This window comes from Lupinus angustifolius, chromosome LG11 (genome assembly GCF_001865875.1).
Source record: "Lupinus angustifolius cultivar Tanjil chromosome LG11, LupAngTanjil_v1.0, whole genome shotgun sequence".
Classification (NCBI taxonomy): Eukaryota; Viridiplantae; Streptophyta; class Magnoliopsida; order Fabales; family Fabaceae; genus Lupinus; species Lupinus angustifolius.
Window position 1 is genome coordinate 13,957,129 of NC_032019.1, and position 21,328 is coordinate 13,978,456.

The window sequence follows — 21,328 nt, forward strand, 5'->3', positions numbered from 1 at the left end:
TTTTGTAATTTAGGTAACGGAAAAATGGACAGAAAGACTAATGATGCACAAGATAAAAATTAGAGAACTATAAGTCATAAAATTGCAGAAACTAAAATTTTACAATAACAAAATAAGTGTATGTTTCAGCTGTACCTAAAAATATAAGTGTACGTTTCCTTTTATATTATTATTATGCTATTTTTTGTTACATATATTCGTGTATAGTATATTATGCTAATGTAGCAGTATTGTAGGATTCATGTGATTAAACAGCAGCCAGAACAAGATTTTCTCATTTTCATTAATCTGATTTCAATTGATTTTATCAGAAGTGCTTGATAATATATAGTTAGATAGTAAGTTCAACAAAATTGATCAAGCGTATTCTAAATAACTATAGCCTTAAAAGAAAAAAGGAAATCAAAATAATATGTTCACTAAATCCTTTTGATGTTTATTTTAATTTTGAAACTTGATTCTCAGGTCCCAACTTGGTTAAGAGTAGTGATACAAAAGAGGTATTTGTATTGTAATAAAATATAAGAAAAGAAGAGAGAGAATATTGAATAATATGGAGTTCTGGGAGCTTTTCGTAATTTCATTAATGCCAGTTCTAAAGCTACTTTTAATTACTGCTATTGGGACAATCCTTGCTCTTGATCGATTTGACATACTTGGGGACAAGGCTACCAAGCACATAAATACTGTAAGTCTTATCATTTTAATTTCTTTCTCTTTAAATCCAAAATGCTAATCTTAGTCTAATAAATATATCTTATTTCACCTCAAATATTGTATTATGTCTTGCTTCAAGTTACAAATTTACTATATTTAAGTCCACTAATCGAGTGTGAATCCTCTCTGATATTAAAGATTTAAGTGTTTTGAAAAACCAAAGAAATAATAAAATATAATAATTGTATCACTTTATTTACATTAATATCACATTTTTATTTTTAAAACTAAAAACAACAATAAAATTTCTCTCTCCGAAGAGTATCCTAGTTAACGATATATTGTTTATTTGTTTTATAATCGTTAATTATATGTCAGTCATAAATTTTGCTTATTCGAGGCTACATAAGCAATTCGGCCTACATGAAACCTGATAGTTTCATATGTTGAATATATTTTTTTGGTGGATATATTATTATAGATTAATTATTAGGAACTCATTGCTCCTTGTGTTTAGAAGGAAAAAACATTAATTTTGCTGTGTATATTTTTATATATCTATTTTAGTCATTTTATTTTTTAATTTGTGCATTTAAGATTTCAAATTGATAGTACTTAATATTTCTCTACCGGTAAAGACTTAGTTAAATTATTTTCTTAAGTTGTGATATGTCACGTTAAATGGTTGAGTGACTAACAAAGTATTCATAATGACTGACAATTTTTAATTTCTACTAGGTGAATTTTTACATTAAGTTGTTGTAATGCATAACCATAGAAGACATAAACTAATCTTAGAAACTAACACTATTCTTGTCCCAAAAATGTTAAATCATGAACATGTTCTAACTTGGCTTTAATAAGGTCTCATCTTTAAGATAATGTTCATTTTAAACCTATATACATTGGGTTCCCGGGTATAATTGATCATTGTTGTGATGAGAATATAATACTTCATTGATTATAGTTATTTTTTTAAAAAAACTTTGTTAGTTTTGGTCCACTACTTTTTTTAATGGATTCAATCTTCATAGTGAGCCTCGTTAAGTGATTACATGGGATTCAAACAAGGTCACTAACATTAAGACTAAGTTTATAAAAGATTGTAATATTTATATACTATAGTGACATATAACGACCGCATGATCCACTATTCAAGTATTCAGCATAGAACTCATATACTAGCATGGATTTTTTTCTCTTTTAAAAAACATATCAAAATGACCAAAACCAACATAAAATTTTAGGTACCAAAACCAAAAAAATGTTATACTATCATGGATAAAAAATATATTTAATTTTTTTGGTACAGATGGTATTTTTTGTCTTCATACCAGCTCTAGTTTGTGGCAGTCTGGCTAGAACCATAACTCTAAGGAGTATGATTGTGTTGTAAGTTTGTTTCTTGCCCCTTCTGTATTTTTCCTGTCATCACATTTTTTATAAGTTTTCTCTATTTAATTTAGTATTGGTTTAGCATTTATACTTTCACTAACTGTACTATATATATATATATTTATTTATATATATATACTTATTTATATATGTAGGTGGTTCATGCCATTGAATGTTCTTCTTACATATATAATTGGAACAGCTCTTGGATGGTTACTTATCAAAATAGCTAAAGTTCCTCACCATCTTCAAGGCCTTGTGTTGGGGTGTTGTGCAGCTGGTAGGATTACTTACACATTTTGAATTGCGTAATAATATATCCTCCTATTAGATCTTCTTACGTAGAAGAAAATGACATATGTCACTTGTAAATCAATCATTAATAAACAAACTATCACTTTATGACATATGTCAGTTTTTTGTAGGTGAGAGGATTTGTAGAAAGATTTAGTAGGAGAATTATCATTTTCCTTTTGAATTATCTCTTCAAGGCCCTTTCTGTATATTATGATTTGGGTTTTGATGTGTACAGGAAATCTTGGGAGTTTGCCTCTTATTATAATTCCATCTATATGCAAAGAAAGAGGCAATCATTTTGGAGATGTAGATGTTTGCCATAGCCATGCACTAGCTTATGCTTCTCTCTCAATGGCTGTATGACACTAACTTAAAACAGTTCATTTCCCATTTTCATTTCATGTTTTTATTAATAATTAACAATTATTATTAGGAAGTAAGTCACTGATCGTTGTCTCCTACTTATTATAGGCATGATTTAAGTATATATTGGCTTACTATAAAAAACACTTAATAAGTTATCCTATAGAAATTGTATTGATGTTGGCTTGAAATTCAAAGCATAGTATTCATTCTCACTTAAATGATAATGAAAAACAAGAAATACCCTTTCTCTATGGACAGATGAAAGTTTAATTCCTAAAGAAACACTTTTTGAAGCCTTCTTATTAGGGCTGGCAATGAACCGAACGAACTCGATATTCGTTCGAAATTCGATTCGTTATTTAGCTCAATAAACTTGATTCATGAACCAAATGAGGCAAACTTGAGCTGGAAATTGAGCTCGTTAAATTAACGATCCAAACTCGAGTTGGATACAGTTCGACTCGGTAAGTTCATGAACTAACTCGATATATATAAACTAATTTTTATGTTTATTATGACTCATACATTATTTTTTATATTTATTGTTATTATATATAAATATGGTTATATTTATATATATAAAAAAATTTGTAGTATGTTTTAAAAAATTTAATTAACTATTTAAGTTGTCCAAATGAATCAATTAAATTGAGCCGAACAGTTCGCGAACTTTAACCGAACCGAACTCGAGCTAAAAAAATAACTCGTATCGAACTCGAGTCGAGTTTCGAGCCTAACCAATCCTTATCGAACTTAATCGAACTGAACTCTAGTTTGACTCGGTTCGGCTCGTTTCCAGCCCTACTTCTTACTCCTCCTTATTATTACAAATATTGGAAAACATGAAACATTTTTACAAATCAAACAGATTTTAAATGTGTGTTGCATTGGATTTCTGAATTATTTCAATTTTTTACTATGTTTCTGGTTTTTCAGCTAGGAGTCACTTTCACCTGGTTTTACGGGTATAATGTTGTTCGCGTATACTCAAGCAAGATTTCCAATGTGCTCAAAGATAGTGATTGTACAGAAAATCCATTGTCTGGTACAGAAACTGATCTAGAAAACCTTTCAAAATGTTCCATAGGAGCATCGGTTATTGCAGAGGAAAACTCACAAACTAATGATCAAGTGAAGCAACTTGAGAGGGAATGCACAATGCCTGATGAACAAGCAAAGGTTGTAGATATGTTCTGATATAATGAAAAATGAAAATATATATGGCATCAATTTCTTATGCTTGTGGATTCTTCCACAAGTTAATTCTGAAAATGAATAGTAATGAATCCATTATAGTCTTACTCTTACTCTTTTCGGTTCGCTCCAGCACCATCCATAATCACCTTCTTATATCTGCACAAAATGTGATGTTTCTATTATACTGAAATCTTATATTGTTTAATCTTATGTGAAAAATGTTTATCAAGTTGGAAGAAGTAGAAGAGATAATTAAAGATTGAAATGAAATGTAGCATGACTTCATATATATACTGTTCTATTTCATTCTTGATGAGTAGTAAAATGCACTGTTCCTGTTAAGATGTACACAACATTTCATAGAAGTTCTGATATTACATTTTCATGAGTTTTACAGGTACCAAAAAAGGAAAAGATCGCGAAACTGCTGAAAATGAACCTTAAAGTACTATTTTCGCCTTCAACGATTGGAGCGGTATGTCAAAAATTCTATTATATTTCTCAGGTCCTATTGTTTTTCATCAGTAAATTCATTTGACAGAGAGAGAATGATATATAGATTATAGAATGAGGCACAGTAGTTTCAATAAGAAAATTACAGCACTTATTGACTAACAATATTATTGACTTAGTCACATTAGAGCACTAGCTATGTTAACATATTAGATATTTCTGAAACAAACAAAACATCATAAACTAAATGGTTATCTCTGAAGGTTTTTATCTTGTGTTATAAATGTTAGACTAGAACCTGTTTAATTATATGGTATTAATGACAATAAGGTTACTATATATTGAAACCTTATTAATTCTTCCTAATAAAGATACTTCCTATCTTATGTGCATGCAGATTGTTGGTTTAATAATTGGTGTAGTCCCTAATTTTAGAAAATTATTAGTGGATGACAATGCTCCGTTACGTGTGGTTCACGACTCTGTAGTTATGCTCGGGTAAGCACACTCCTTCGTCGTTCGTCTCTACTTAAGTTTGGTTATTAAGTTGAAAAGTAATAGCATATTACTGTATTGTACTCTATTTTAATATCTCCCCTTGATTTGCAGGGATGCAGGTATTCCAACAATAACTTTGTTAGTTGGGGCAAATCTTCTTAAGGGTAATCTTCTCAATTTTGTCATTCATATCTTAAGTTGTTTTCATTTTGGTACTCACAATTGGAAATGGATGGTCCACAAGAGTTAGCTCGATTCATAGAGTTACGAAAATGAAGTGCGAGCGCCCGGATTCAAATCCCTGGAAGTGCGCTCTCGCACCATTCTCCTTAAAATAATTGGAAATGAATGTGATGACATATATTGGATGCTGCATTTCAGGTTTAAAAGGACTAGGAAAGCAGCTACCACTTATTATTGGCATAACTTTGGTTAGATTTATTGCCTTACCAGCAATAGGTATATGCATTGTTAGAGGTGCTGTTCATTTCGGCTTCATCCACCCGGATCCATTATATCAGTTTCTTTTACTGCTTCAATTTGCTGTTCCACCTGCAATAGCCATGAGTAAGTAGTTTATGAAACTTAAAAATTAGTATTTGTTGTTTGCAGTCATTTTGTTAAGTTAATTCTAAACAAAAAACATTGTAGTGACATCTCAAAATAGGTGTACTTTTGAAAAATAAAAAGAATGATATGATAGGAGAGTTTCAGAACCAACAAAAGGATCATAAATCAGCTGTGCTTGATTGGTGCTAACAATAGCACAGGCTCAAATAATGTTGTTTTAACTCCAAAAAGGTACTTCACTATCAAAGACTGATTTCAAAGAAGAAGAATTAATTGAAGATCAATACAGAAAGAGAGAAAAAAAACATAAATCTACTACATTATATGCAGAAAAGAAAGCTAAGTAACTTCCCAGCCAAATCTGCTTCTAACCAAAGGTTGTTTGTTAAACACACTAGCCAGCTAAGATATTGAGAATTAAGTTACAATAGTCATTTCTTATAGTACATTAAGATTTTAAGTTAAGATGTGATATCCGTAGTTACTTCTAGTTGGTTGGGATTTCCGTGACTATTGGACTTGCCGGTCATAAAACTTGATCATTCTAACACATTTTGTTCTTTTGGATTCTGAAGTTACATTTATTTGGTACTTGAATGTTAAAGTTGATTACTATTGATGATGATTGGATAACATATTTTCACATTGAATAAAAGGACAAATAATTTATGCACTTTGAAAATTTGTCATATCTTCCCACTTGAACACTTATTTGTCTTATCTCTATGCCTTGGTAGTATGCTGAAATTTAATTTCATATGAACATTAGTTAATTCCTAGTTACAATAACTCATTATTATTCAGATGTTCATAATTTGCAGGATGCAAAAAAAAAAACATTAGTTAATTGACCTGTTTACATTTTTAATAATGTTGGTTCACTTCATATGGATCAACATAAATGTTCCTTTTTGTTGCCATAGAAATCTGAAATATTATTGACTTTATCTGGAAATATGCTTATTTTATGATTGTGCTAGGTACAATTACTCAATTATTTGGTGCTGGTGAAGGTGAATGCTCAGTTATTATGTTAGCAACATATTCTTGTGCTGCTGTTTCCCTTACTCTATGGTCTACATTCTTTATGTGGCTTGTATTATAATTATTTTATAGTGCAAAGTCTCTTTCTTGGTATTTTCATCTTATGTTTTTTTAATGCTTTCCAAATATTTATATATTGGTTAAGTTATTATGGTTACCTTGACCTATTGTTCCTAAATTTAAACATGTAGACACTTTGTAAATTAAATCTTCTTTAGGAAATGTTTCTCTTAATGAAGTTAGATGATTGACAATATGAATAACATGTTTTCTCATTGATTCATTTTAAAGAACTATTTCATATACAAGAAGAGCTCTAATGCTGTTCTATTTGTGAAAAAGTTTATGCTTTTGTTAATAGCTAGGAAGTATCATTTCTGATATAAATATAAATGAATTTGAATTTATTTAAAAGTTGTGTGGGAGTTATTTTATATTTCAATTTTTTGAACTTAAGTTATTTTATTTTTTGAATTTGTAATTTAAATTAATCTTCTTGAAAAAAGTTATTTGGTTAACAAATTTAAATATAACAGAAGAATTTAATAAAATTGACAAAATCCAACACTAATAATAGATAATTTGGTTCCTTAACCATAATGTCACATGATTGTATACATGAAAAATGATTTCTTGGTATATATGCAAAACCTATTATGATTATCTTTATGTCTAAATTTGATATAAAAATTTAATATTTCTAATAAACTATTGTCAATTTTAATAAAAGTGGGACATATTGTCATGAAATTAAAGAATAATTTTTTTGTCAATAAAAAAATTATTGAATAATTTTTTTTAATTTGTTGCATCCACAGCTTGTATAATCACTCTAGAAATTAGGCATATTATTATTATATTGAATAAATAAGATAATATTAACAAGACGATAGTATATCATTCACATGCATATTTCACGAATAATATATGATATTGTTAACATTTGAACTTACTTGCGTCAAGCTTGACGTTACTTCATTGTAGAAATAATCAGGAGTTTGTGTCTCGCTTTCATAAATGTCTTAGCACATGTGTGTATTCATTAAAAATTATATTCTAAACAAGAAGATGATACAAAGATTCATGTATCATAGATTATGATATTAACACAAGATCGATAGAACTACTAGTATAGAAACTTTCATAAGAAGGATTACAAATACATTTCACTTTCCTATACATTCTCATGATCATAAATGATTAATCATGGTAACCTTTCATAAATATTATCAAAAGAATTTCATGTGAATAAGTAATCTTAATCCTCTACCTACTTGATTAATTAAGTAACCCAAGTAAATATGTGGAGAAGGAGGAAAATTTAAAAAAATTATGTGAATAAGGAATCCTAATCCTTCCAAAAAAATTATGAATTTGGCATTGAAATGAGGAAAAGTGGAAGAGAGTTTATTAAAAAAAAAAAAAAAGTAGAGGAAGAGAGAGAGACATGTCAGTAGTACAAGTCCACTATCCCATATAATACACAGACAATTGTTTTGGACTATTCTGTGTGTATCATCATTCCCTCACAAACTGAAACAAGATTGAAGCATTGCAGAAGAAAACATAAAAGGTAACAACAATGGCTTCATTATTATTATTTTCTCATAAACCATTAAACAATAACTTTTAGAATCATCTTCTGGGTATCATTTTTTTCTAGTTTTCAATTTGGTTTGATTAAAAAGGATAATTATAAAGCGAAAAGGGGGAAAATCAATTTTTTTCACTCTGGCTTTTGGTTTATTCTCTCTCTTGATGATGTACCCTCTGTCAGATATTAATGGGGTATTGAAGAATCCAGTGAGTTGCAACTTGGGTTGTGGCCTTTTCAATCCTACCTGTCCTATTTGTAGAAAAGCAATTGTTTTTTTCCCTTTCAGGATAATCATTAATATCATTCTTGATTAATTCCCACCCAATGTTAGGGTTTTTTTGTTCTTCTTAAACCTGAGTCCCTTATCTGGTTTTTAATGTCTGTTTTTTTAATTATCTGTCATTGTCACATTTTTATTTCATTCTATGATTTTTTCATTTATTTATAGTGTTGGTGAGTAAAATCTGAAGTTACAGTCACACTCAAAATTAGCTTTTACTTCACTGTGAATGTAATATGTTAGGTGTGGATAAAGAAATGTTCTTTGTGATGGTTGGTTAATGTGTCAGAGGCTTTGACTGTGTGTGTGACTGTGTGGCTTTTGCATCCTATGATTTAGAGTGGTGCAAATCAAAATTGAGCTCTGATTACAGTTGAGTTATTCCTTGGATTTTAATGAGGTTGATTTTCTTGACTTGGTTGTTGTTAGATAAAAATTATTGAGATTGGATATATATATTGTTGGATTTTGTATTCGAGTGAAAGATGGTTTCATTACATTTTCTTCATTTAATTTTTTTTAGTATTTAACCATAGAATCTCACTGGTGCTGAGATCTTGATGCCTGCTGTTAAAACTGTTCTTATCAGTATGGCTATGGTAAAATGGAATTTGTTTTTTATTGAAAGGGAAATAGCAATTTGAATGCTCTTGTTTTCCTTTATAGTCTTATGAGTTTTTCTTTGTTTTTTTTCCTTTTCTGAAAGGTCATTTTCTTAGCCCCATATGTACCATTCCATTGATTGACCTTCTCATTAATTTCTACTTTTTTACATCTCTTAAAGCCTCATGTATTGCATCTATGGTTTTATGGTTGTCAGATACTTTTCATGTTCTAACTCAACCTTTTTCCTTTTCATTCATCAGTAAGTCAGAAATTTACAAGTGCCTGTTTTTCTGAATTCTGAAGCAAATCGCCATCCGAATTTCACATACCTCAAGATTTTATGGAATTCTGGTACTGAACTCTGCTCAGCTTCCTGCCATTTTATGCATTTATTGGTTCTGCTTCAGGCTGTACCTTGTAGTGCAACATATTTGATCCATAGTTTAGCATACCAGCCAAGTTGTGCTAGCAGTACTCCACCATAGAAATAGTCTAGATCCATAGTTCCCGTACAAAAATGGCGAGATTTTGTTGTATTTAAGATAGCTTTAACCTAGATTTGGAGCAGTTAGGCGTAAACCTTTCCTTCCTTCTAAAAGACTCTGTATTTGGTCGAAACAAGACTTTTTGTCGATGGATGAAATGAATTGTAGCTCTGAGTGGAGCTGGGAGCAGGATAAAGCATTTGAAAGTGCCTTGGTGACTCATCCAGAGGATGCTCCAGATCGATGGGAGAAGATTGCGGCTAATGTACCAGGGAAAACTGTAGAAGAAATTAAACAGCATTATGAGCTCTTGGTTGAAGATATTAACCAGATCGAATCTGGTTGTGTGCCTCTACCCTCTTATAATTCTTCGCCAGAGGGCTCAGCAAGCCATGCTAGTGATGAAGGAGCTGGCAAGAAGAGTGGCCATCATAATAGTGATTCTAATCATGGAACTAAGGCATCGAGATCGGATCAGGAACGGCGAAAGGGTATTGCTTGGACAGAGGAAGAACACAGGCAAGTTTACTATTACTTACGTATATATTGCTAGCATAGGACTGAGTTACTTTACTTCTTCATTATTTTGTCTCATGTTTATGTTGTAAACATACACTTTTGAGGTTTGTCTTATCTGATTGTGGACTTTATATCCTTTGGTATACAATCTGACCATCATGGTATACTCACAGACCACAGTCACCATTTTCTTATGAGCCTTGACAAATTCTTGACAGCTTTTGTGTATCTTAAATTTGACAGTTATCTGCACTAATCGATATTTACCATAAAAGGTTCTTTTGGTAAATCATGGCATGATTTCTGGTACTTCCTAACAAGGTTATGGCATTGCATTATAGTTTTAGGAAAAGGTTCTTATGTTGTTTTGCTGGAATACTTCTTTGACAGTTCATTTGCCAGATTCGTATTGAAGTAGTAATTTAGTGAATTTTTCTGTTCATTCCAGGATTTACTGTTGTTCCTTAGTGACCATGAGGTCACGGGTTCAAATCCTGGAAACAACCTCTTTGCTTGCAGGGGTAAGGTTGCATAGATCTACCCTCCCCAGAGCCCACTAAGTGGGAGCCCCGTGCTATGGGCCACCCTTTTTTATGTGTTTGTTTTTTACTTTAGTTCATCCAAAGAATATTTTGTAAGTTAGTAATAGTCAGGGTAGCAATAATAGTATGAGTATATGCTTTTCCCCTTTGAATCTATGTAATACTTAGAGGAACTGAGAAAACAGTAGCTTCACTTAGAATTTGTCAAATTGATCAGGGGCTATTCTACTTTTAAGAGTTATTATCAATGTCACTGGTGTTGCATTTAAATAATTAATAACTGCTGAGTTTTGTATAAATGGGATTTGTATGTCTCCAGTTTTTTTAAGACGAAATGAATCGTTTACTGAAAGAGAAATGGGGAAGGGAGGGAACTAATTGATAGAAGATAACTTCTAATAAACATGGCACATCATTATGTGTCCAAAGCCATGCATTATCTGCTAAGGACGCTTGTGGTGACCCCTGTGTTGGACCACATTATGAGTTTTGCTAGTTTTAAAATTCTTTCCTTTGTCCTTATGTACTTCCCTCTCCCTCTCTCCTTTTAGTACAGGACAAAGGTAGATTATATTCTGGTTCAACAAAAACACAAGATTTCTCAATTTAGCACTTGCATTTCTGATTTCTCAATTCAATTGTCTTTCATTCTGATTTGTTTCAGTTTAGCATCTTCGTAAACTCCAAACAGTTGAAGTTTAACATTGTGAAGGGACCAAACTGAAAACATGTATCAGGCCATGAGGGGATCTTTCAACTTAAACGTATAAAATGAAAAGTACAGTGGCAAAATAGAACCATAATATCTTTCAGCAGTGAAATACTACTTTCTGTTTTCCATAATTTTCTTTATGTTACATTTAAGGCTATAACTACCATGACTATAAACAATGAGGTTAATTGGAGAGTATTTAAATAGGGGGATCTCTGAGTAGTCAAGAGCTTCTAGTCTTCCAACTTCCAATTATATGTTTCTGTTCTTTTTATTTTACTAGTTTTCTTTATCAAGATACGAAAGCTAAGTTGCCTTCGATTGAGAGAAAATTATAGTCATTTTAGTCTTCATTTGTAATATCTTTAAAGACATGAATGACATCTATGAAAGTGCTAACTTCTGAGAGAAATTGGAGTATGTTCCATGAAAGTAGTTCTTTTCTACCACACTGATTTCTGATATAATTCTTATTTCCTGTTGGATATACTGCCATCCTTTGATTTTTTCCTGAACCTATCGTTGTTAGATGATATAAGTTGGGTCTCAATTTGTTGTGCTTATAACATAAGCTTTTCAAGTGTATGTAAAAAATGCACCAATATGGTGCTAATTCCAATATCCGAAGTAGTATTTGGTTCATGGTTTCATGCTAAACAAAAAATGAGGGGTGAGCTTACTCAATATATTGTACATAGTGGAGTATTGAATAATTATGATATTTGGTCTATTGCTGCAGTTTCAAATCTATGTCTCTTAGTGGTAGATGTGATTTCCATGCTTTTTACCTTCGTATCCCTCCATTCCTTTGTTTTTGATAGAAGATATGGATTAAGTCATGATTGTTTTGTGTTTTATTTATTTTCCTTTTTGAAATCACGGAAACAGCACAGCTTGTAACTAGGCTGGTGTCATGGTTTTTATATTTTCATAAAACCTTTCTTTCCATTACCGTTTATTTCTTTTTATTGTCAAAGTCATAGCCTCCTAGGATTGTGAATTCATAAGTCTATCACGATAAAGCACTAGAATTTTAACAGACTTTGCAACACCTTCCACAAGCAAAAATAATTCTTACTTTTGGTGTGGTTACAATTGAAGATTAGCTATGATGAATAGACCTTATCCTACTTATTTTCTATTTCAATAAAGGCATGCTATTTTTTTATTTGGAGTGCAACCGGTGGGGATTGAATTGTACTCACTCCCCCAGAACATGTCAGATACCCTTATACCACCAACTTAGTCAAAGGCTCTAGGCAGCAAAAGCTTTTAGTTCTTAATTTTCTGATTGGTTATCGTTCACGATCTATTAAAACATACTGCCATATTTATCAAGTTTTGTTTTTCAAAATACTGTTTATAACCACAGCTCAGCTTTGGATTTTCTGTATAACCTCTTTAGCAACCATAGATGACACCTATTTGTAGCTGTAGTCAGTACAAAATTGTGCTATGGTTGAGCTCTAAAATGAAACTGTGGACCATGTAAAACTAAAAGTCATTATCATCTAGATTGTATTATACTAGCCTTGCAAGTATTTTATTATTTAGTCCGGCTTCATTAAATTTGGGTTAATTACATTTATGGCCCTCATGTCTTTGGCTAGTACATGAATATTGTGTTAATTATTTATTTAATTCTTTTTATACGATTATCTTGAATCCCTTATGGTTGGTTCTGGATTTCAAAAGAAAAATATCATATCAGATGATCAGGATTTTCTTTAACCTCGAGTAAGATAAGTAGCCATGGTCTAGGTGCATGTTCCCTTATGTGCGTTATGTTTGTATTGGATAAACATTTGGTTGTTTTGTAGACACATTTGTTATTAGTTCAATCCAAACTTCGGTAGAGGTACTGTATATCTCTCTAGAAATCAATTGATGTGATGTGCTACCATTCCTGTAATGGTTGTTAAAAACCCTCCCATTGGTTTGATAGTTATCATTAGAGCAGGGTTTGTTTGTTGCCAGTTATATAGTATACTACTTTTCAAGAGAAGTCGTCTGTGCCATGCTATGGTTGATCATCTTAGCAGCTACGGAATTGCCGATTTGATTTCAGCCATCAGTTTGCTTTTATTATATAGGAAGTATATTTAATATTAGACCTACATTTGTGGCGTTTGCTTATTTCTGTTATTCTCAATTTCTTGAATTCTTCAAGGTTCTTTGACAAGTGACATGTTAGAAAAGATTGAAGCAGGATTCTAAAGTTAAGATTTGTTCCTTAGATTCTTGTGTCTGTTTTAGGGTCAAAATTATTTCACTTAAGTCTCCATTATTTTGCTGCATTTCAGAACCATTTTTTATCTAATTTATGGACACCAGGTTTTAGGTTTTGCAGGCAATGCAATTTAAGGAGAGAAATTGCATCAATTTGTGGATTGTGCAATTTTGTGGTTCCTGATACTGATGTTTGTGGAATGGTTCTATGTTGTTTTTCTTGGTATTAGAGACACAGTTCCATATGCTAAAACTATTTTTTTTGTTTTAAAATATTGGTTGAACAGGTTATTTCTTCTCGGCTTAGAGAAGTATGGAAAAGGTGACTGGAGAAGTATATCAAGGAACTTTGTGGTGACAAGAACCCCTACGCAAGTAGCAAGCCATGCTCAAAAATACTTCATTCGTTTGAACTCGATGAATAAAGATAGAAGGCGATCCAGCATACACGATATTACCAGTGTTAATAATGGAGATGTTTCAGCATCTCAAGCACCAATTACTGGCCAAACCAATGGTTCTGCAGGTAATTCTACCGGAAAATCAGGCAAACAAGCACCTCCAGCCTCAACTGGGGTACCAAGCGTCGGAATATATGCTGCTCCTACCATTGGACAACCTATAGGAGGACCCCTCGTATCGGCTGTTGGAACCCCAGTTAATCTTCCCGCCCCTGGACACATGGCATATGGTGTCCGAGCCCCTGTTCCTGGTGCGCCGATGAACATTGTTCCTATGACATACCCTATGTCACAGACATCTGCTCCTCATAGGTGAAGTGCTGTTTAGAAGCCTAATGTACAAAAACTAGATGGGTTCTGTACTTAATGTTGCTCTCTTCCTAAGACAATTGCTTATAAGCATTAGTTATAATAATGCTTATTCAATGATTTCAAATAAACTATACATGGAAGCAATTGAATGTATTTGCATAGGCTGTGCCATAATATCTGACAGCCTGGTCATAGAACATCATAAAAGTAGACTAGTTTTGTAGACATTTAAATTGTTATTGTTATCATGGATGGTTCTATGTATTTAAAGTGTAATTTTTGTTTATGGTATTTTGCCTTTGTTGATGTTGGAAATAAGCTGCTCTTCCTGCTCAGCTGCCTAAATTTTATTATATAATTGTATGTGAGTTTGACGCAACGGTAAATTTGTTGTTTAGTGATTATTAGTGTACATGTTTAAATACTGAAAATAGTCTCTCTTCATGTGGAGGTATGATTGCATACAATTAACTACCATTCCTAGATTCCAATAAGTGAGAACCTTATGTATTGAATTGTTTTTTATTGTTGGTAAGTTATCACAACTAGCTTGAGTTATTTGAGCATATTTGAATTATCCTGGCTCTCAATTGCATTTACCTCATTTGCAAAATTAAGATAAGGTTCTGGACAAGTTTGAATAATATGCTACTTAAATATGACACCATAGAAAAATGGGTATCCAAATCTTGATACCCATTTTGGGGCAAGGATCATGCGTTGATGTGTTATTATTGTGCCGATATTACCAGTGTTAATAATGGAGATGTTTCAGCATCTCAAGCACCAATTACTGGCCAAACCAATGGTTCTGCAGGTAATTCTACCGGAAAATCAGGCAAACAAGCACCTCCAGCCTCAACTGGGGTACCAAGCGTCGGAATATATGCTGCTCCTACCATTGGACAACCTATAGGAGGACCCCTCGTATCGGCTGTTGGAACCCCAGTTAATCTTCCCGCCCCTGGACACATGGCATATGGTGTCCGAGCCCCTGTTCCTGGTGCGCCGATGAACATTGTTCCTATGACATACCCTATGTCACAGACATCTGCTCCTCATAGGTGAAGTGCTGTTTAGAAGCCTAATGTACAAAAACTAGATGGGTTCTGTACTTAATGTTGCTCTCTTCCTAAGACAATTGCTTATAAGCATTAGTTATAATAATGCTTATTCAATGATTTCAAATAAACTATACATGGAAGCAATTGAATGTATTTGCATAGGCTGTGCCATAATATCTGACAGCCTGGTCATAGAACATCATAAAAGTAGACTAGTTTTGTAGACATTTAAATTGTTATTGTTATCATGGATGGTTCTATGTATTTAAAGTGTAATTTTTGTTTATGGTATTTTGCCTTTGTTGATGTTGGAAATAAGCTGCTCTTCCTGCTCAGCTGCCTAAATTTTATTATATAATTGTATGTGAGTTTGACGCAACGGTAAATTTGTTGTTTAGTGATTATTAGTGTACATGTTTAAATACTGAAAATAGTCTCTCTTCATGTGGAGGTATGATTGCATACAATTAACTACCATTCCTAGATTCCAATAAGTGAGAACCTTATGTATTGAATTGTTTTTTATTGTTGGTAAGTTATCACAACTAGCTTGAGTTATTTGAGCATATTTGAATTATCCTGGCTCTCAATTGCATTTACCTCATTTGCAAAATTAAGATAAGGTTCTGGACAAGTTTGAATAATATGCTACTTAAATATGACACCATAGAAAAATGGGTATCCAAATCTTGATACCCATTTTGGGGCAAGGATCATGCGTTGATGTGTTATTATTGTGCATGCAAATCTTGGAACAAAGAACTCATCTCGCACCAATGAAAATATGTGTTGTTATTGGCATATAATAGCGTATGAGACATGATCTAAGACAACAAATATATGTTCCAAAAAAATGGGTGTTTCGAAGCTGAAGGGTGTTCCAAAGTTGAAACAATGAATAAACACATTTTATCCTTTTCCTTAGTAATTTTTCCAAGAATGACAAATTAGATAAACTGAGTAGAATGTAGAATTGAAGTGGATATCATGTACTTCCTTTAGTTTTTGGTTGAACCTATTCCTTTAATCATGAGTGACAATGGATAGGTTAAGCTATGAAATGAAAGTACTAGTACGTAATAATTTTATGCCTTGGAGAACATATATAATTGGACATCATCTTTGACCTTTTCCCACAATCTAGAATCATGTGGGTTGGTGAATGATGCACACCTTGTCAAGTTGCTATAAATTGTTATATAAATGTGCTTTGACGGAATGTGTAACGAGTTAGACACAGTATGATGCATAATGGGCCATGGAATCATGTTCCATGTTTTCTAATCGTGGACTGCAAGAATGAAACATCAAATATAATATAGTGTAATATTATGATTGATAGCATGAAGATTTATAAAGAATCTATGTATTATTTATTTTGTATTATTTCTATTTAAAAGTCAATGATGATTGAAAATAAATGACGGATGATATAGTAACATCGTAAAAAATTATTACACTGTTGGTACATACATCTTTTTATCAACATTATAGTGATATTTATACATTATTGACATAAAAATTTCTGCACAAACACTTCATTATCCATCATTTATTTGTTTTTTTAATGATCAATAATAATTAAATATGAATAGTAGATGATACATTCACAATATATAAAATTCATACACTCTCAGTATATATATATATATATTAGGATTGCATGTGTAAAAAACTTTTGTTGAAGGAGCTAGTTTTGTAGGGTTTTGGGATTCTTTGCCCACTAGTACTAGTTAACCTAATGGGGTCATATTTAACATTATTTAGTTTCCATTGGAACTTAGAGGAGTTGTGAGAGATACATCATTACATTTTTGTTCATTGTTGGATTGGGAAGATAAATTCATACTGCATATTTGCCGCTTTAGATCTTCCATTATCAATGGTTGAATCAATGACAATTCATTTAAGTTGGGAGAAATCAGATAATTACAACAGCTAATTTTCTAGTTTTTCTACTAATTTCAGTTTTCTACTTCAAGCTTGTTGATTGGCATTTGCTAATTTGGGATACTCTTGTATTTTGATCATAATAGAACGTGGTTGATTGACTTGTGTCTATGGTTTTAGTTCTCACATTTGGGAAGGTTGAGAAATTATTATATGTTGCATATATTATGTTTAACTTGTCATTGTTGTTGTTAGGGGTGAGAATGCACTAGATTGGAACGAGTTAAGACTTGTCCTTTACTCGACCATAAATATTGACTGAATCATTTTTTTAAACCCGAACTTAGAACTGAAGCTAACCCGACCCTAAATGTCGATCAGATTAGCCTTTAAACCCGAATTTGACCCTGGACTCGATTAAATATAATGCATATTCATTTTAAATATCGTCTTCTAAATATTATTTATTATTATGAATATGTAATTTGACATAAAAATTGATATATGTATATATATTATTAATCATGTATATATATGATGAAAAAAATAGAGAATCAATTGTACTTTCTACAAAAAAAGTGTCATTACTCTATGTGCATTTGAATAGAAATACATACAAATGTGAGTGACCATTAGCCGGGTTGGGTTATGTCATGATTTGTCCTTACCCTATCCTAAATATTGACCGAGTCTAATTTTTGAACCCGAACTCGACTCTATTCGAGTTTGATCATGATCGGGTTGTACTAGATGAGTGGGTAGGATAGAGTCATGCTCACTCCTAATTGTTGTGATGATTTCCTATTAAGTTTCACTATGGCCTCAGATAATCATACAAGTATTGTGGCCGTTGATAATGACGTTCCTAATTTATTAAAATTTAGAATAAATTATATTGATATTCTTAAGTTTTAGTAAATTAAATAAATGTCCATATTTTTGTTGCTACATAAACCATCCCTAATTTGTATACATATATTTTACTAACTACTCATATAAGAGAGATAATTTTGATCTTTTAAACAAAAATGAACGTAATAAAATTAAATAAAATATGATATATTGTAGAAACGTATCTAAATAGTATAAGAGTTAATATTTCTTTGTTACTTTGGTTTGTCACTATCACTCTCAAGGTACGTTGTAACTAACCAAAAGAAGTATTGACTCTTACACATTTGAATTTTCTACACAAATACTGTATTTTGTTAAACTTACTTATACTTTTCATATTTTTTTTAAAAGATTATATTTATCTGTCATGTATGAGTAATGAGTGTATGTATATATATAAATTATGGGTGGTTTGTGTATGTGTTAAAAAGTGATGGATAATTTATATAATTTTATTAAGATGTTGTAAGCATAATAATTTACTCTTAAATTTATAATGGAGGGAGAGAGGAAAATATATATTATAAAAAGCCTCAAAGCAAAAAATAATGGAGAAAAAATTATACACTGACAGTGTAATAGTTTTTTACATTGTTATTACATCATCTATTATTCATTTTCAATCATCTTTTACTCTGTGAGAAAATCAATTCAATACATTTTTTAGTGCATAGATATATAAAAGCGAATGAACAAAATAAAAGACAGTGAGACTTCGTCAAAAATTACGACTTAATTTTTCAATAACAGGCAACAAAAGGAGGACTGAAAAAATTAGCTGATTCCATATTCCTCAGCAAAATGAATGACCAAAATTCCAGTTATTGTCTAGAAGCTTGAAAAGGTTGCCGTTAATCAAAATTTATTCCTCTGCCTCAGCCCTAGATCACGTTAAAGTAGTTAACATAAGCACATGTGTTCACTTATTCCAGAACTAAGTTAAAAATATATATTTTACATTATTCTATAAAAAAAATATTGATTTAGATCTACTAATTCAAAATATTGGATTTTCATAGATGGATAAGTAAAATATAAAGTATGTTTTTTTAACTTACTCCTAAAATAAGTAGATCTGCTCCCGCACAATATTAGTAGTTGATTCTTCTTCTTTTTACTGAATTTAAAAACAAATGTTATTTATCTCATTGCACAAATTTAATTGCAAGAAAAACATTGTTGATTTACCAAAAATAAATAAATAGGCTGGTGTTACTTATATAATTCTTCAGCAGGAGGAAATGTGAGATGTTTTAAAGGGAGAATGGGAGGTTTGAACAAATAATGAATGGGTATAAAGTAAAGGCAAAATTGAGCAGAGGAAACTAATTAAGAAATTAAAGTAGGGCCAATTTATTTAGTAAATGACATATTCTATTATTTTGGTCTAAACCAAAGAATGCCCCTTTTATATATAATCTTTGTTTTTACAAAATTCTTCAACTGGAACGCTCAAGAAATAGATTAATCCTACATCTTGTTGTTCAATTTTTCGTGGAGTTAAATTTTCGTCAATCCGAATCAAAAGAATAATATCCGATTCTATGATTTTTATATAAAGGACACAATGAGTATAAATATCCTCTTTAACTTCTAATATAATGGTGTAACACTCTAACTAGTTAGCTTTCCCTCTATTTATTCTTTGAGAACATATGCTCCTATATATGTGTTCCTCAACAGATAACCATATATTATTAATATGACACAGACATGAGTCACTAAATTCTATTTTTTATGTGTCAAGTAAATTCTTCTTACATGAACACCTGATTTGTGAAGTTGAAGTTAAGAAGTCCAACTACCTTTACTTAGCATGGTTATTGAAAATGATTTATTTAATCTATTAAAGAAATGATTTATTTAGTTTTTATAAAAAAATGACATTTAATTTAAAAAATTGATATATATACTTTTTATGAAATTGATATACATATATTTTTATAAAATTGATATATTTGTTACACAATCAATCAACAAAATTTATTACGTCATAAAAAATATATTCTATTTATAAACTAGTTAGTTATTAAAGCTAAGAGAATTTTGTAAATTAATTTATAGAATAGTATATCAGTGCTGTTTATTTAAAATAACGATTATTCCATATGTCTACTTTAAGTATCACTTTAACATTTTCCATTTTCTCATATTATTTGTTACCTCAACCCAAAATAAAATTAAATGAAGGGTGTATCAAGAGTATAAAATAAAATATAAAAGTGTTCATTTCCATTTCTCAACTCAACCCAAAATTTTGCTGCCACTAATATTCCTAATGTTTTTGTGCTCACATTTTATAGTAAATATTCCTGATGTTTATCTGCTAACATTTTATAGTATTACATTAGAATGATAAAGAAAATACTATTTAATTCTAATATTTATGAATTGTCAGTTGATATGTATAATATTTATTATATGATGAATAATTCATTATTCATGTGCACTAATTTTATTGTTTAAGAGTGGTTAACATAATTAACATATAAATGTTAAGTGATATACCGAAATATCAAAATTTATTACAACTTTAGTATATACTAATTATTGATAGATTGTTTTACCCTTCCACCTCCACTTAATTACACTATCTCAACTTTAAACAGGGACGGTTAACAGATTTTCCTCATACAAAACTTTGGATTAAATCTAAATATGTGAGTTTGTGACCACTTTAGAATTTGGAAAAAAAAATGAGGAATAAGCAACCTTTTTTAAATTAAAATTGAAGGAACAATTTCAGAAAGAATCTGGAATAGACAAAACGGTAACCTAACTACTGTCATCATATAGCAAAAGCAATTTCCTTTGTCTTTCTCTTGCATCTTTATTTTCTTCTTTTTTGTCAGCATACTTTTCTTTAATTTCAACGGTAATTTTCTTAAATATTTGAATGATCAAAACATTCTTAATTTGTTTAGATTAAGCTTTTCAATAAGCAGAGGGGGAAAGAATGATATTTAATTTGTTTACTAATATGATCTCCTTTAGATTTCTATTTTGAAATTTCTTAATATTAAATTCTGAAATATCCATGAGTAATTATATTTTTATTTATTTTCTGATTCAAAATCGAGCAACAAAATGTGGTATTAGTCTACTATTGTAAGATCCTCTTATTTCTACTGAATTCTCAAACTAAACAAAAGTCTAAAATTCCTACAAGAATACTCTTGTTTATAAAAAGTATCTCTTCCAATTTACTTATCTTTGACTTTTTTCTAGTTTCATGTATACACCACTCATTTTCGTCATTT

General features: G+C 30.9%; 2 protein-coding genes across 2 annotated transcripts; both read left to right on the forward strand.

Annotated features, from left to right (window-relative positions):
• On the forward strand, nt 551-6,561 carry LOC109360091 (protein PIN-LIKES 3-like). The gene is made up of 10 exons (XM_019604825.1): nt 551-688; nt 1,970-2,049; nt 2,208-2,332; nt 2,585-2,706; nt 3,652-3,894; nt 4,310-4,387; nt 4,763-4,863; nt 4,975-5,027; nt 5,245-5,430; nt 6,414-6,561. Exons 1-10 carry the CDS (start codon nt 554-556, stop codon nt 6,536-6,538), a joined length of 1,248 nt encoding a protein of 415 aa, XP_019460370.1. The 5' UTR covers nt 551-553; the 3' UTR covers nt 6,539-6,561.
• Nucleotides 7,921-15,593, forward strand: LOC109360925 (transcription factor DIVARICATA-like). Its single transcript, XM_019606143.1, has 4 exons — nt 7,921-8,050; nt 9,221-9,964; nt 13,735-13,973; nt 15,038-15,593. The coding sequence occupies exons 2-4, from the start codon at nt 9,594-9,596 to the stop codon at nt 15,286-15,288; spliced, it is 861 nt and encodes a 286-aa protein (XP_019461688.1). The 5' UTR covers nt 7,921-8,050; nt 9,221-9,593; the 3' UTR covers nt 15,289-15,593.

Excerpts from the sequence above, each read along its gene's own strand:
- LOC109360091 (XM_019604825.1), top strand. The coding sequence starts at position 554 with ATGGAGTTCTGGGAGCTTTTCGTAATTTCATTAATGCCAGTTCTAAAG. Across the intron at positions 2,050-2,207 it reads CTAAGGAGTATGATTGTGTT|GTGGTTCATGCCATTGAATG; the intron begins GTAAGTTTGTTT and ends TTATATATGTAG. Across the intron at positions 4,388-4,762 it reads CGCCTTCAACGATTGGAGCG|ATTGTTGGTTTAATAATTGG; the intron begins GTATGTCAAAAA and ends ATGTGCATGCAG.
- LOC109360925 (XM_019606143.1), top strand. The coding sequence starts at position 9,594 with ATGGATGAAATGAATTGTAGCTCTGAGTGGAGCTGGGAGCAGGATAAA. Across the intron at positions 9,965-13,734 it reads TGGACAGAGGAAGAACACAG|GTTATTTCTTCTCGGCTTAG; the intron begins GCAAGTTTACTA and ends TTGGTTGAACAG. Across the intron at positions 13,974-15,037 it reads CCAAACCAATGGTTCTGCAG|GTAATTCTACCGGAAAATCA; the intron begins GTAATTCTACCG and ends ATGGTTCTGCAG.